Genomic DNA, 13,062 nt, shown 5'->3' with positions numbered 1-13,062 from the left:
CATTCCTTATGGCACAATAGTATTTCATTACATTTGTCTAACATAACTTGTTTAGCCTTTCCCCAGTTGATGAGCACCCCCTCAGTTTTCTATTCTTTGCTATCACAAAAACAGTGCCTATAAATATTTTCATATGTATGGCTCCTTTTCCCTTTTCTTTGATGTCTTTTGATGTGTTTGGGGGTGGAAACCTGGTAGAGGTATTCCAGGTCAAAAGGTATGCACTGTTGAATATTTCTTTGAGGGTAGTTCCAAATTGAATAGCTGTGAATTAAGGGAACTTCTCTAAATTCCTCTATTGATCCTCTACTAAATCGTGATGTTGGGACAAGTTCAGTAGTATGAATTTGTGAAAGCATGGTGGGGCATTTTTTTATTCCCTCAGTGAATAAAACAGTTCAATGTAGTAGCCTCAGATTTTAGACATTGTTCAGAGTTGGACTATTCTTCCTGCCCATCTCCAATCCCTGAGTAATCTTGGTCTTTGTTGCACAGGTTATATTGCTGGATTTGTGGATCCTGAGGTGAGCAGCAGGTCTGATCTTTATGATGTCTTTGTGAATCTGGCAGATAGTGAGATTACAGTTTCTCAACCTGCAAAAGGTTAGTTCTTTGTTTTGTAACTTTGTTAACATTAGGACATATGCCAAGAAAAACTGTATCTTTCAGGTTGGTTCTGTAAGAAACTACTTCAAGAACTGTATGACCTGCTTTGTAGGGGCTGGAGAAATTTCATATAATATATTGTGTGTTTGACTATTAGCTGCTGTCAGGCCCACGAAGCTGGGGTGCCTTGCCCTTTCATTCTCTACTAACAAGGTCCCTCTGCTGGGGATTGATTCACACTCTCTGCACAGGGTCCAGTCCTGGGGGAAACCTGGCCTCTAATGAGAAGGGTTAGGAAACCTTTAATCAAAAACGTTGGGTCTTTATACACCCTTGGAAGGTTTATTTAAAGCTTATTTTTTGGCTTATGTCTAGTGTCTCCCCAAAGAAGGGAATAGAAAGGTACTCAGTGTATGATATAGGACAGGTATTTATTCTTACACAGAAAAGAAACACAAAATGAGCTCTCATCAGCTCGTGTTAACAGAAAAACTTAGAATAAGATTTGGTAACATAACTGTTGTCATGCTCAGTGTGCATTGACAGAATCTTAAATGAGTGATGGTAGTAAATGCGGTTGTACTCTGTTGGGAGGTTAAGACTTAAGACCATTAAAACAGAATTCAGTTGCCAGGACTATGGATTAGCATTTTAAATTTCACTCAAACTCTGCCCCAGCCCCATCATGGTAGGTGTCTTCTTGCAAGCCAGGCCAGGATGGGGCTCATTATCCAAGCAGAGGTCATCTTTTCTAAGAGTGCTGTGGTAATTAACAGGGACTTCTTCTAAAGCACAGTTTGCAACCACTGGTGACCCCAAATCACCAGGCCATTTAAACTCACAAGGTTGCCTGAAAGCTGGAACATGGCCATCTCAATAACTACCTGTGATCAGGCAAAGAAAGGCAAAGTAGCCAGAGGCCCAGGCTTAAGCTCACCTAGCTCATTCCCCTTTCTGTGGATGCCTCATGGAAGCAATCAGCTGGATGACAGGGCAGAGAAAGGCCAACCTTCCTCCACAGGACATGGGAAGGCCCAGAGTTACATGATGCTGACATAGAACATGTGGTGAGAGACAGCTGGCACACCAGCTCTGTGTATTCTTATTATAACAACTAGCAACAAGTCCAAAATATTTTTTCTTCAGTACTTTAGCCTGGTTACTAGGATGATACTGTTGGTGCCCAATGAATTCAGGAAACCTGAGATTTAGCAGACTTTCTTAGAATGATAAATTCAGGTTCATCAAATTTTCTGATTAACTGAGGATTAAGTAGAAACATCTAATAAAATAAAGCTTTTGGTTTAGAGGGTTTTAATGGAAGTTTTACTCTGGCAGCTTCAGGGCCTGAGAAATCACAACCTTTTAAGTAATTTCTTTTTTTTTTTGGTGGGGCCATGACAGTTAAGTGACTTGCCCAAGGTCACACAGCTAGTAAGTGTCAAGTGTCTGAGGCTGGATTTGAATAAGTAATTTCTTTTTTTAAAAAATCATGGCTGATTGAAAGTCAGAAAAACACTTGGGACCACTTGAGTTGTAGAAGTATCACACCCAGGATTGTCCCATTTATTTACAGCTGTCTGGTACTATGAATATCTTATCCCAGTCAGAACAACAGAACAGTATTATGACGATTTGGAGTGAAATACTAATGCTTCATAGTTAAAAGGCAAGAAGGTGTATAACTGAACTGGTTCCTGTTGATTGTTACTCTTGTTTTTAGGCGGCTTCTGTGCATTGATGGCACAGTGTGTCCTCTGCAAGGCTGAGAAGTGTGTTTTTCATAACAGCATAAATTGTGCTTATAAGGCATTAAGACTTATTCCACCAGAAGCACAAGGACTGGGTCTCATTGTTTTAGAGCAATGCTTCATGGAGTAGTGTTTGAGAACCTTTGCTTGGTTTTGTTTTAAGAAAGAGAAATAAAAGGGGTTTTTATACTGACAGCAAGCAGAGTCATGCATATTAGCCCTATTACAAAAGAAAACACACACACAAAACCAGAGAAAATAAAGTAAAAAAATGTGCCTCAGTTTGCACTCATCATTTATCTTTCTGGCAGTGGATAGCATTTTTCATCATGGGTCTTTTGGAATTGTCCTGGATCACTGTCTTAATCAGAATAGCTAAGTCTTTCACAGTTGATCTTTCTTATAGTTTTGCTGTAACTGTGTATAATGGTCTCCTGGTTCTGCTCACTTCATTTTGTTCCTGTTCATTTAAGACTTCCCAGGATGAAACCATCCCACTCATTTCTTCAGTATTCCGTCACAATCATATACCATAATTTGTTCAGCCATTCCCCAAATTGGTGGGCATCCTTTCAATTTCCAATTCTTTGCCACCACAAGAACAGCTGCTATAAATACGTTTGTACTTATAGACTCTTTATTTTTCTTTGTTCTTTTTGGGATAGAAACCTTGTAGTGGTGTTGTTGGGTTAAAGGATATGCACAGTTTTATAACCCTTTGGACATAGTCACAGATTGTTCTTCAGAATGTTTGGACCAGTTCACAACTCTACTAACATGCATCAGTGTACCTGTTTTTCCACATCCTTTCCAACATTTGTCATTTTCCTTTTCTGTTTGGTTAGCTAATTTGCTAAGTGTGAGGTGTTATCTCATAATTGTTTTAATTTGCATTTCTCTAGTTAGTAGTGATTTAGAGAATTTTTTCATGTGACTATTGATAGCTTTGATTTATTTTTCTGAAAATTGTGTTCATATCCTTTGACCACTTGTCAATTAAGGAATGGCTCTTATTTTTATAAATTTGGCTCAGTTCCTCATATATTTGAGAAATAAAGACTTTATCTGAGAAACTTGCTACAAATTTTTTATTCTAGTTTTTTACTTTCCTTCTAATTTTGGCTGCATTGTTATTGTTTGTGCAAAACCCTTTTAATTTCATGTAATCAAAATTATCCAGTTTACCTCCAGTCTCTATCTCTTATTTGGTCATTAACTCCTTTTTTTTTTTGGCGGGGCAGTGAGGGTTAAGTGACTTGCCCAGGGTCACACAGCTAGTAAGTGTCAAGTGTCTGAGGCTGGATTTGAACTCAGGTCCTCCTGAATCCAGGGCCAGTGCTTTATCCACTGCGCCACCTAGCTGTCTCCCTGATGAATTTTTAAAACAATTTTTTTCTAGCTCTATAAAATAATTCTTTGGTAGTTTGATTGGTATGACACTGAATAGGTAAATTAACTTAGAATTGTCATTTTTATTATATTAGCTCAACCTACCCATGAGCAATTAATATTTCTCCTGTTGTTTAAATCTGCCTTTATTTGTGTAAAAATTATTTTGCAATTGTGTTCATATAGCCCCTGGGTTTGCAGCAAGCACATTTTTAAAGAGCAACTAATTTGTATTTTGTTTTCCTTTAATTTTGACATGGAGCACATGCATTATTTCCTAGCATGGTACTATTTTTCTTTGATTGCAAAAGTCTTTGTGGTTATTTGTATTTTGAAAGTTTCCTTAACTACTTGTGTTTGTAGACATAAGGGATGATCAGTTTATTGTAAAATGTTCAATCTCATTCTGTAAATTTCCAAATCTCTACCTAACATAAATATTTTTGATATATCACAGAAGCCATGACCATGGGGAAGCTACACAAAGAAATCGGTCAACTAATTGTTCAATCTGCAGAAGACCCAGAGAAGTCAGACAGCCAAGTGATTAAGGTAATTCTCTGATTCTCTAAATCAGCCAATCCACAAAGATTTTTTTTTTTGTGGGGCAATGGGGGTTAAGTGACTTGCCCAGGGTCACACAGCCAGTAAGTGTCAAGTGTCTGAGGCCGGATTTGAACTTAGGAACTCCTGAATCCAGGGCCGGTGCTTTATCCACTGCGCCACCTAGCCGCCCCCCAAAAGGTAGACTTAAGTCTCTCCCAGTTGTTCTTTTTTTTTTTTTTTAAAGTGAGGCATTTGGGGTTAAGTGACTTGCCCAGGGTCACAGAGCTAGTAAATGTTAAGTGTCTGAAGCCGGATTTGAACTCAGGTCCTCCTGACTCCAGGGCCGGTGCTTTATCCACTGCACCACCTAGCTGCCCCCACAAAGATTTTTAAAGTGCTTATGATGTGCTAGGCAGTGAAGAAGCAAAGGAGGAGGGGCAGCTAGATGGTGCAGTGGATAAAGCACCGGCCCTGGATTCAGGAGGACCTGAGTTCAAATTTGACTTCAGACACTTAACATTTACTAGCTCTGTGACCCTGGGCAAGTCACTTAACCCCAATTGCCTCACCAAAAAAAAAAAAAGAAGAAGCAAAGGAGGAGGAGAAGGGATGGTGAGACAGGTAGGAAGAAGGTTCGGAGAGAGTACTGTCACAAAGACCCACAAAGGAGAGAACATCAAGGAAGAGAGAGTGGTTAACAGTGTCAAGGACTGCAGAGTATAGAGGGGGATAATGGTGGAGAAAAGGCCAGTAGATTTGGGGTTTTAAAAGGGCATTGGTAATTTGGAAGGAGTCCTTTCAGACGCATGATGAGGTTGGAGGCTGAGGGTGTTTACGAGAGGAAGTGAGATGCCACAGGTAGACGGCCTTCTTGGTGAGTTTGGCTGAGAAGGTAGGAAGTCAGTAACCCAGATATAGGAGAATGACAGGGATGGTGGGCTCTGATGGGGATCTTGGAGGATCAGGTAGATCTGGACTAAAGGAAGAAATAGTAAGGAATGATGTCAGGGATTGTGAAGTGAGGGGTTGGACAGGGGAGAGGAGGAGAAAAAAGTACTTTGGATAAACTGGGGCAAAGGCCTCAGGTGAGAGGGTGGGGGGACTGCATTCTGTTTGAGGAGAGACAAAAAGAGGTTTGGAACTGCTGTTGTGGAGAGTAGGATAGAGGAGACAGGCAACAAACACTTATTATAAGTGCTTGCTATGTGCTAAGTATTGAATAGACAAAGAAAAGTAAACCCATGGTCCCTGTCCTCAAGGAGGTCACATTCTAATGGGGGAAACAACACACCCCAATTGTAGATGGAGGACAGATAACCTCAGAGGGAAGGTGCGAGCAGAGGTGGGGGGAGGAGCCTGAGAAAGTCATCTTGTAAGAGGCGGGATTTGAAATGAGTCTGGAAGGAAGCTGAGAGAGAGAGGCGAAGGAAGAGGAGAGCATCCCAGGCATGAGGGACCAACAGGGGTTTGGGAGGCGGGGTCACGGGCTTAGCTCATACAGCACTTGGAGAGCAAGAGCAAGAAGCCTGAATAGGTGGGAAGAGGCCAAGAGGTGAAGGGTTTCTGAGGCGAATGAAGATTCTATGTTTGGTTGTTGAGACCGTCGGGAGCCACTGAGCTCAGTGAGGAGAGGAGTGACCTGGTCATCACGGTGCTTTTGGCAGCTGTGATGAGGATGGAGTGAGAGTGGGGGAGGACTTCAGGGGTGAAGCCATGGATGTACATGTCAGGGACCGATGGAAGAGATGGGTTGAAGGGAGAAGCAGTGAGACTCTCGTGTGGTGGGTGGGTGATGAGATTGAAGTTTCCACTTTGTGTGGCTAAGAGTATGATGGTGGCTCCCTCAACAGTAATAAAGAAGCTCAGAAAAGGGGAGCTTTTTGAGGGAGGATTGCAATGAGGGCCTACTATTTAAGTCAAGCATCTTGAAATAGTATTATTCACTCTTGTAACTTTATTAATTAGCACTTTGCAAATAGGACATTAGGCACAATACCATTAAAGAGGCCCTGTTCCACAGGTGACTTGCTGGTTAGGTAATTGACCCAGGGTGTTCAAAGTGATGTTTCACAGCATTATAGTAAGAGTTGGTTGTTATATATTAATAACATTATTACAAACTTGAGGTCAAGATAATGTTATGTAAGATATGCCTAAATAGGTGACCATTCGTGAGTCTATAAGTTACTTGCATTCTTTCAGATTTCCTTGCCTACTTCCAACCTCCTTATCCCCCATTGGTTGATTACTTTATGATTCAGTTAGAAAAAATTAAAAACAGTAAAACTGGTTGTTCTTATTTTATAGAAGAAAAAATGAGACCAGGAGGGTCTAGTGATTTACCTAAGGTCCTACATTTAGTGGGTGTTGAAGGTAGCTTGGGAATCCAGGCCTTTTGACTCCCCACTCTGGTCATCCTTAGCACCTCTCCAGAGTATCCTCTGCAGATCACTTACCATGTACTTACTTGTCTGTGTATGTGCCGTATGACCCCTCACCCCTCAGGAGAGTGTGAACTTCCTGGAGGGTGGGAACCCTTTATGTCTGTCTTTGTGTTCCCAGCACACATACACATGTTTACCCCCCAAGCACCCACACATGCACCCCCATACATATATACCACAAGCACACACACCAAGGAGCACATGCACACATACCCTCCAAAGTGTGTATACATACACACCCATTCTCTCTCTCTCTGTCCCCCCGTCCCGTCCCCCCCCCCACTCCAAAACTGCCTCTTAGTTATTAACTTTGGTAAAGAATTTGGTCCTTAGTTTTTTCAGTTCTAATGTGTACATTTCTTTCCTCTGTTAAAGGATATTTCACTTAAAACAAGAGAAATCTTGGCCAACCTTGCATCATTTGCAGAAGTTTCTGATGACGGAGAGAAACCAAAACTCAGCTTTGAGGTGCTGAAACAAAAACGATTTCCACCAGCTACAGAAAACTTTCTGTGTCATCTCGCAGCTGCTGAACAAATGCTTAAAATCTGATTCCACGATAGATTGTATAGCTGGTATGAAGTATGAAGCTCTTCTTTACTATTATGATCCACTAATGTCCAATTCGAAAAGTAGCAAAAGAAAAAGTTATATTTTTAACGATTTATTTGAAAGTGTTGACATTTGATTTGTAATACACTGATGTACCTCTGAAAACACTTCTCATTTTCTCTTTTCTCACAGTTTTATAAAGTCAGTGGAGTTGAACAAAATAATGGAACTACACAGATAATGTTACAAAAACAACTTGGACCCTAACATAAGAACAAAACTAACAGTTGCTTTTCATAATTACAGAAAACCAGAAAGCCTTCAATTTCGTACTACAAAAACAGTCTAGTTTATCTCATTACATAGCCATAATAATAGTAATGGTTTATTTTCAGTAAGCAGCCTGAAATTTTGCTTTGTAATCTTCTGCGAAGAACTTGAATTCCTCATGAGGAACTCTACTTTCTGAGCCAGACAATAGAATTTTCTGCAGAATTGTCTCAAAGATCATTAAAAAGACACTGCAGGAGCACTTTCTTGTATAAAACAGTTTGTTTTCTTGGCCTTTAATATTGGGTTTGCAGAGATTTTATACTTAGGAGTAGATAACTTTAATAGTTCATATTTATACTATTACAGAATTAAGCATCTGGCCTCCTTAAGCCATCGATACACTTCAATCAACTTGTACTAGAAATACTCCTGGGGGATGGAGGAACAGATTATCTGTTTATCATACATATATGTCTGTATGTTGGAAAAAACTTTTACAGTCAATAAAGGAGTGTGAGAATCACCTCTTTGCTAGAGCCAAAACTTAAGGAACCATTTTAAGGATTTCATTATTGGTAATAGGGTTATATGGGAAAGCAACTATCCTTGTTCATGTACTATAATTTTTTTTTAGTAATTGGAAAATTTTTTTCAGTTTCCAAGTTAGCATGAATGTTCAAACTATGTGTGCCAGTTATTTTGTTTAATGTGGTCATATATTTGCTTTTTCTTAACATAGCACTGACATCTTAAGAATTCTTGCCAAGAAATAGACTCAGTGAAGAATTTAGTTAAAAGCTTCTTTTACTTTCTTCTGGGTGTTAGAAGGCTCTTGATCAAATGTTTCTTTGTTTTTCATTTTGGTCTTTAAATTGAGAGGATGTTTACTAAGGGGAACCAAGTGAAAACTAAATCTGCACTTTATAAAAATGAATAGCATGAATAACGTTTATTTTGTGTCTATTTTGTTCTGAGTCCAGTTTGCTACTTATCAGTTTTTAAAACCACAGATTGATTATATTATTAAATGCAATTATTTTTGATACTTGATAAAGACTTGGGTGGTTGAAATCTATCCTCCCTTTTATTTCTTATTAATTCTGACAAAATATGGCATCATGAGTAGAATTATTTGAAAAATTGGAATCGACAAGCAAAAAAATTTAAATTGGACAATTAAAATAAATCTCTTGATTTACTTTGTAGCTTTATTTTGTAAGGTTTCCTCCCCAAAAAAGCTGGGACTTGGGATAACTTTTCCCAAAAATCTTCACTGGAATTTCAAATTAGATCATTTCTCTTTCCAAAATAATAGCAGCAAAATGTTGGTTCTCCGCACATCACCTTTTTGTCAGCCAGGGCCTACTTTCTACACATTCTGCACACTCATACACATTGAACATCCTACATATTCCTAGTGTTCTCTGTGTTTAACTCCATTTTTAGGAGTGTCATCACCGTGCCATACTCCAGTGTCTTAATGAAGTGACTGTAAGGAAACCAGATGATCCTGGTTTCTCAAAGGTCATGCCAGTGACACTAGGGCATGTTATATACCCTGGTGGGTTCTAGCAAGCCATAAAGGCTTCAGGTATGGTCTTGGAGACAGACTGCTACCCAGGAAAAAAGCCATATAGGTTCAGAAAGGCTCGTCACAAATAGGTTGGCCAAGAAGTGATGAATTATTTGACCATATCCCTTGGAAATCCCATTAGAATCAGCTGTTTGTATGCACTCAGATCAAGTAGTTAATGACAAGGACAAAACCTGTGAGGAATGAGAAGGTAAATATAAAAAGACACTTTGAACAATTAAAGCAGATTATTCGAAGAAGTCCTCCATGTCCAAAAGTGGGGACTGGAAAAGGTGTAAATGACCATTTGGGGTAGAAATTTAATCAGTGAAAAGCCACAGCAAGAAGGCCAAAAAGGGTCAGGAAACCACCACAGCCGATCCAGCCTGATCACGTTTATTTTTATTTTTATTTTTTTGGCGGGGCAATGGGGGTTAAGTGACTTGCCCAGGGTCACACTAGTAAGTGTCAAGTGTCTGAGGCCAGATTTGAACTCGGGTACTCCTGACTCCAGGGCCATTGCTTTATCCACTGTGCCACCTAGCTCCCCCCCCCCCCCATCAACGCTTATTAAGCATCTACTGTGTGACAGGCACTGTTCTAAGTACATTGAATAAAAAGAAAGCCAGCACGTAACTCAATCAGCCAACAATAACACCAATTTAGAGTAGAAACTCTTTTATAAAATCCAGCATTTGGGGCAGCTAGGTGGCTCAGTGGATAGAGCACCGGCCCTGGATTCAGAAGGACCTGAGTTGAAATCCGGCCTCAGACACTTAACACTTACTAGCTGTTTGACCCCGGGCAAGTCACTTAACTGCAACTGCCTCACCAAAAAAAATCCCGAATTATCGTGGTGTGGGTCAGAAAGCCAACCTTGGAGACCTGTGTTCAGATCCTGACTCTGACATACTGGCAAGTGCTAAAAGACTTTAAGTTGCAGCACCTTAAAGGGACTTTCCTCACCCTGGAATTCTTTGTATTAGTGAAATCGCCAGTTAAATCCAGCCCTATACAATATGACAAAGCATAGTTGAGAGCAGTATTGTCATAAAAATTAGCAAAGAACAGTAGAAGCAAAAGTGAGTTAATAGAAAGCTTGGCAATGGGATTTGACCAATTTATACCCAGAATAGTTATATATTAAATTAGCAGGAGGAGAAAGGGTGATGGAATAGATTGGGCAATATATTTTTTTTTTTTAATTTTTGCGGGGCATTGAGGGTTAAGTGACTTGCCCAGGGTCACACAGCTAGTAAATGTCAAGTGTCTGAGGCTGGATTTGAACTTAGGTCCTCCTGAATCAAGGGCCAGTGCTGTATCCACTGTGCCACCTAGCTGCCCCGTTGGTCAATATTTTTATAGCAGTTTCCCACAAGAGGGTCCCAATGACTCCAGGTGCTAGTGCCTTTCCTCCCTCTAATACTTTGTACTGATTTTCCACATACCTATATGTGTACATGTTGTAGATTAAAATATAACCACCTTGGTGACAGGAACTATTTCATTTTGCATTCCCAGTGACTAGCATAAGTACCTGGCACAAAATAGGCACTTAATAAATGCCTGTTGATTGATCAGTCATCAGAGACAATGAAACCATTTGGTTACACATTTGGACAACACCTCAGTCCCTAAAATGCTTTGAGAAAATTGAAATGACAGTTGAGAAGTCAAACATGAGATTAACTGAGCTAGACTAAATATTCAGAGAAGACATCTGTACTGGAGGTGAGATTAATTGGAAAACATCGGAGGATCATTTTGCCAGATACTAAAGAATTTAAATAATCATGGATAATGTTACCACCCCAAAAAAGATGATTGAAAGGACATCACATGCTGGCCTATATGCTTAGTTTCTTATCTTTATAAAATCTTTGTGAGATTGATCTTTGCTCAGTTGACTTAAAGGTACTAAGAATACAAGATCCCATTTTCATAGCTTCAGGCATTTAGACAGCACTTGCTGTGTGTCCGGTCTTGTGTCAAGCACTAGGGGTACAAAACCAACAAGATAACCCTTGCCCTCAAAGACATGGCTGGGATGTGGCTTAAAAACCTGATTCCAGCCAGGACATGGTAAAAGCTTACTCATCAGAGCTCAGCGCCCCAGGCGTGGAGTCCAAGGATGGGAAGTGGGGAGATGGGAATGATGACTGGAACAGAGGCAGCATGGTATTGGAGATGGGGCCTCCAGGAAGTAGCCTGACTCTGCCAGCTGTATACTTTAAATGATTTCAAGTTATTCTTTGACAAAACCTCATTATTCTCCAATATAATTTTCGTAGCTTTGCCTTTTGTATCGCATGTTATTTTTAACTCCTCCATTTCTTGAACCCTTCCTTATAACAGAACATTTTTAAAAAACCCACTGACATTGTGTATCTATATCCCATATGCTACATCTGTAATTCTTCACCTCTCTACTTAATAAGATAGGTTTCATCATCAGTTCCCCAACAGAGATTACTTATTATAATTAGAGCTTGATCACTTTTCAGCATTAATGTTCTCTTACAATATTTAGGCACTGTGTACAGTCTATTGTTCTTCCTGGACTCTGCAAATCTTAAAGTACCATATAAATGTCAACTAATAAGTAATCCCTTGTTTCTCTGAATTCCTTAACACTCATTGTTTCTCGTGGTGTGACAATAGTCTGCTTCATTCACTGACCACAGTCTGTTCAGCCACTCTCCATCCATGGGCATCCTGTTTTTTACTATCATAAAAAATACCACTATAAATATTTTGTTAAATATGGGACACTTCCCTCGATCTTTGGCTTTTGTGGGGAGAAGGGATATGTGCAGCAGTGAATTTGTTAGATCAAAGGGTATGAGAACATTTTAGTTATTTTTCTCACCTAATTCCAAATTCTTTTTCATAAAGATTAAACCAACTCACAGTTCCACCAACAGTGTATTTTTTATAGCCCTCCCCACCCCCAAAACTGACGATTTCTGTCTTTTATCATCTCGCTTACTTTGAATTGCATAAGGAGAAAGCCCTCATTAAAACATATACACATGGGGGGGCAGCTAGGTGGTGCAGTGGATAAAGCACCATATCTAGATTCAGGAGGACCTGAATTCAAATCAGAAACTTGATAACCTACTAGCTGTGTGACCTTGGGCAAGTCACTTAACCCTCACTGCCCTGCAAAAAACAAACACACACACAGTTCTCCTAGTGACGTTGTATGATTATACATCTTTGGAAGGATCAAAGTTTGCAGGTGGACCAAAGATGCAGGATAAGCATAAATTGACTGTAGATTAGTTCCAGTGACAGGCTAGTTATAAGAAGTGGCATAAGGGAAGATATGCAAGAAATGTGTGATCTGAAATAAATGTGGGCTGGACCTGTAGGAAGAGCAAGGGACACCAAATAGGTCAAGTGCTATACTATAACAAGAACTAGAAGATGAGCTCCAGCACATCGGGCACTTCTCTCTGGAGCCTCTATGGGAGAACATGAACAAAAATCATAGAGGATGAGAAAACAGAAGGCTTCTGAGCTGCACTACTGTGTGAATATCAACACTGGCAAGATCATGAAGCCAGTTAGGTATAAATACTGAAATAGATATAACACTGACCAAGAGTACACTGAATTGATTTTTTTTTGCCTTGTGTGACTATGGATCTTTTTTATATCAATGGAAGATTTTATAGCTTCTCTTGTAACCCATATTTAACTATTCTAGCTATCATGGAAGTTATACCTCTGGATCATCTTGTCTTTAAAATATTGATTTAAATGGAATTCATCAGTTTGGAAAGGTCTCCCTTACATGATTTCATAAATAGCATGAGTTGAGTACCTTTCTTTCCCAGGGAAAAGAAAACTGTTGCCTGTTTGATTACCAACTTAGTGGGTGTTTGGTCTTTAAGCATATTTTCTTTTTTCTTTTTTGGGTGAG

At 39.7% G+C, this 13,062-nt stretch overlaps 1 protein-coding gene across 4 annotated transcripts in view; it reads left to right on the top strand.

The window, feature by feature from the left end:
- Window positions 1-8,511, top strand: part of DENND10 (DENN domain containing 10) — a 32,097-nt gene extending 23,586 nt beyond the window's left edge. For 2 of the 4 annotated variants that reach the window (XM_043989577.1, XM_043989580.1), the window contains exons 7-9: window positions 496-603; window positions 4,204-4,298; window positions 7,112-8,511. In XM_043989577.1, the coding sequence (XP_043845512.1) occupies window positions 496-603; window positions 4,204-4,298; window positions 7,112-7,288 (380 nt within the window). In that variant the 3' untranslated portion in view covers window positions 7,289-8,511. The remainder of the gene's footprint in view (window positions 1-495; window positions 604-4,203; window positions 4,299-7,111) is intronic. The other 2 variants (XM_043989578.1, XM_043989579.1) reach the window with 2 other exon arrangements.
- The last annotated feature ends 4,551 nt before the right edge of the window (window positions 8,512-13,062 follow it).

This window comes from Dromiciops gliroides, chromosome 2 (genome assembly GCF_019393635.1).
Source record: "Dromiciops gliroides isolate mDroGli1 chromosome 2, mDroGli1.pri, whole genome shotgun sequence".
NCBI classification, from domain to species: domain Eukaryota; kingdom Metazoa; phylum Chordata; class Mammalia; order Microbiotheria; family Microbiotheriidae; genus Dromiciops; species Dromiciops gliroides.
This window is presented reverse-complemented; position numbering and strand designations above follow the sequence as displayed.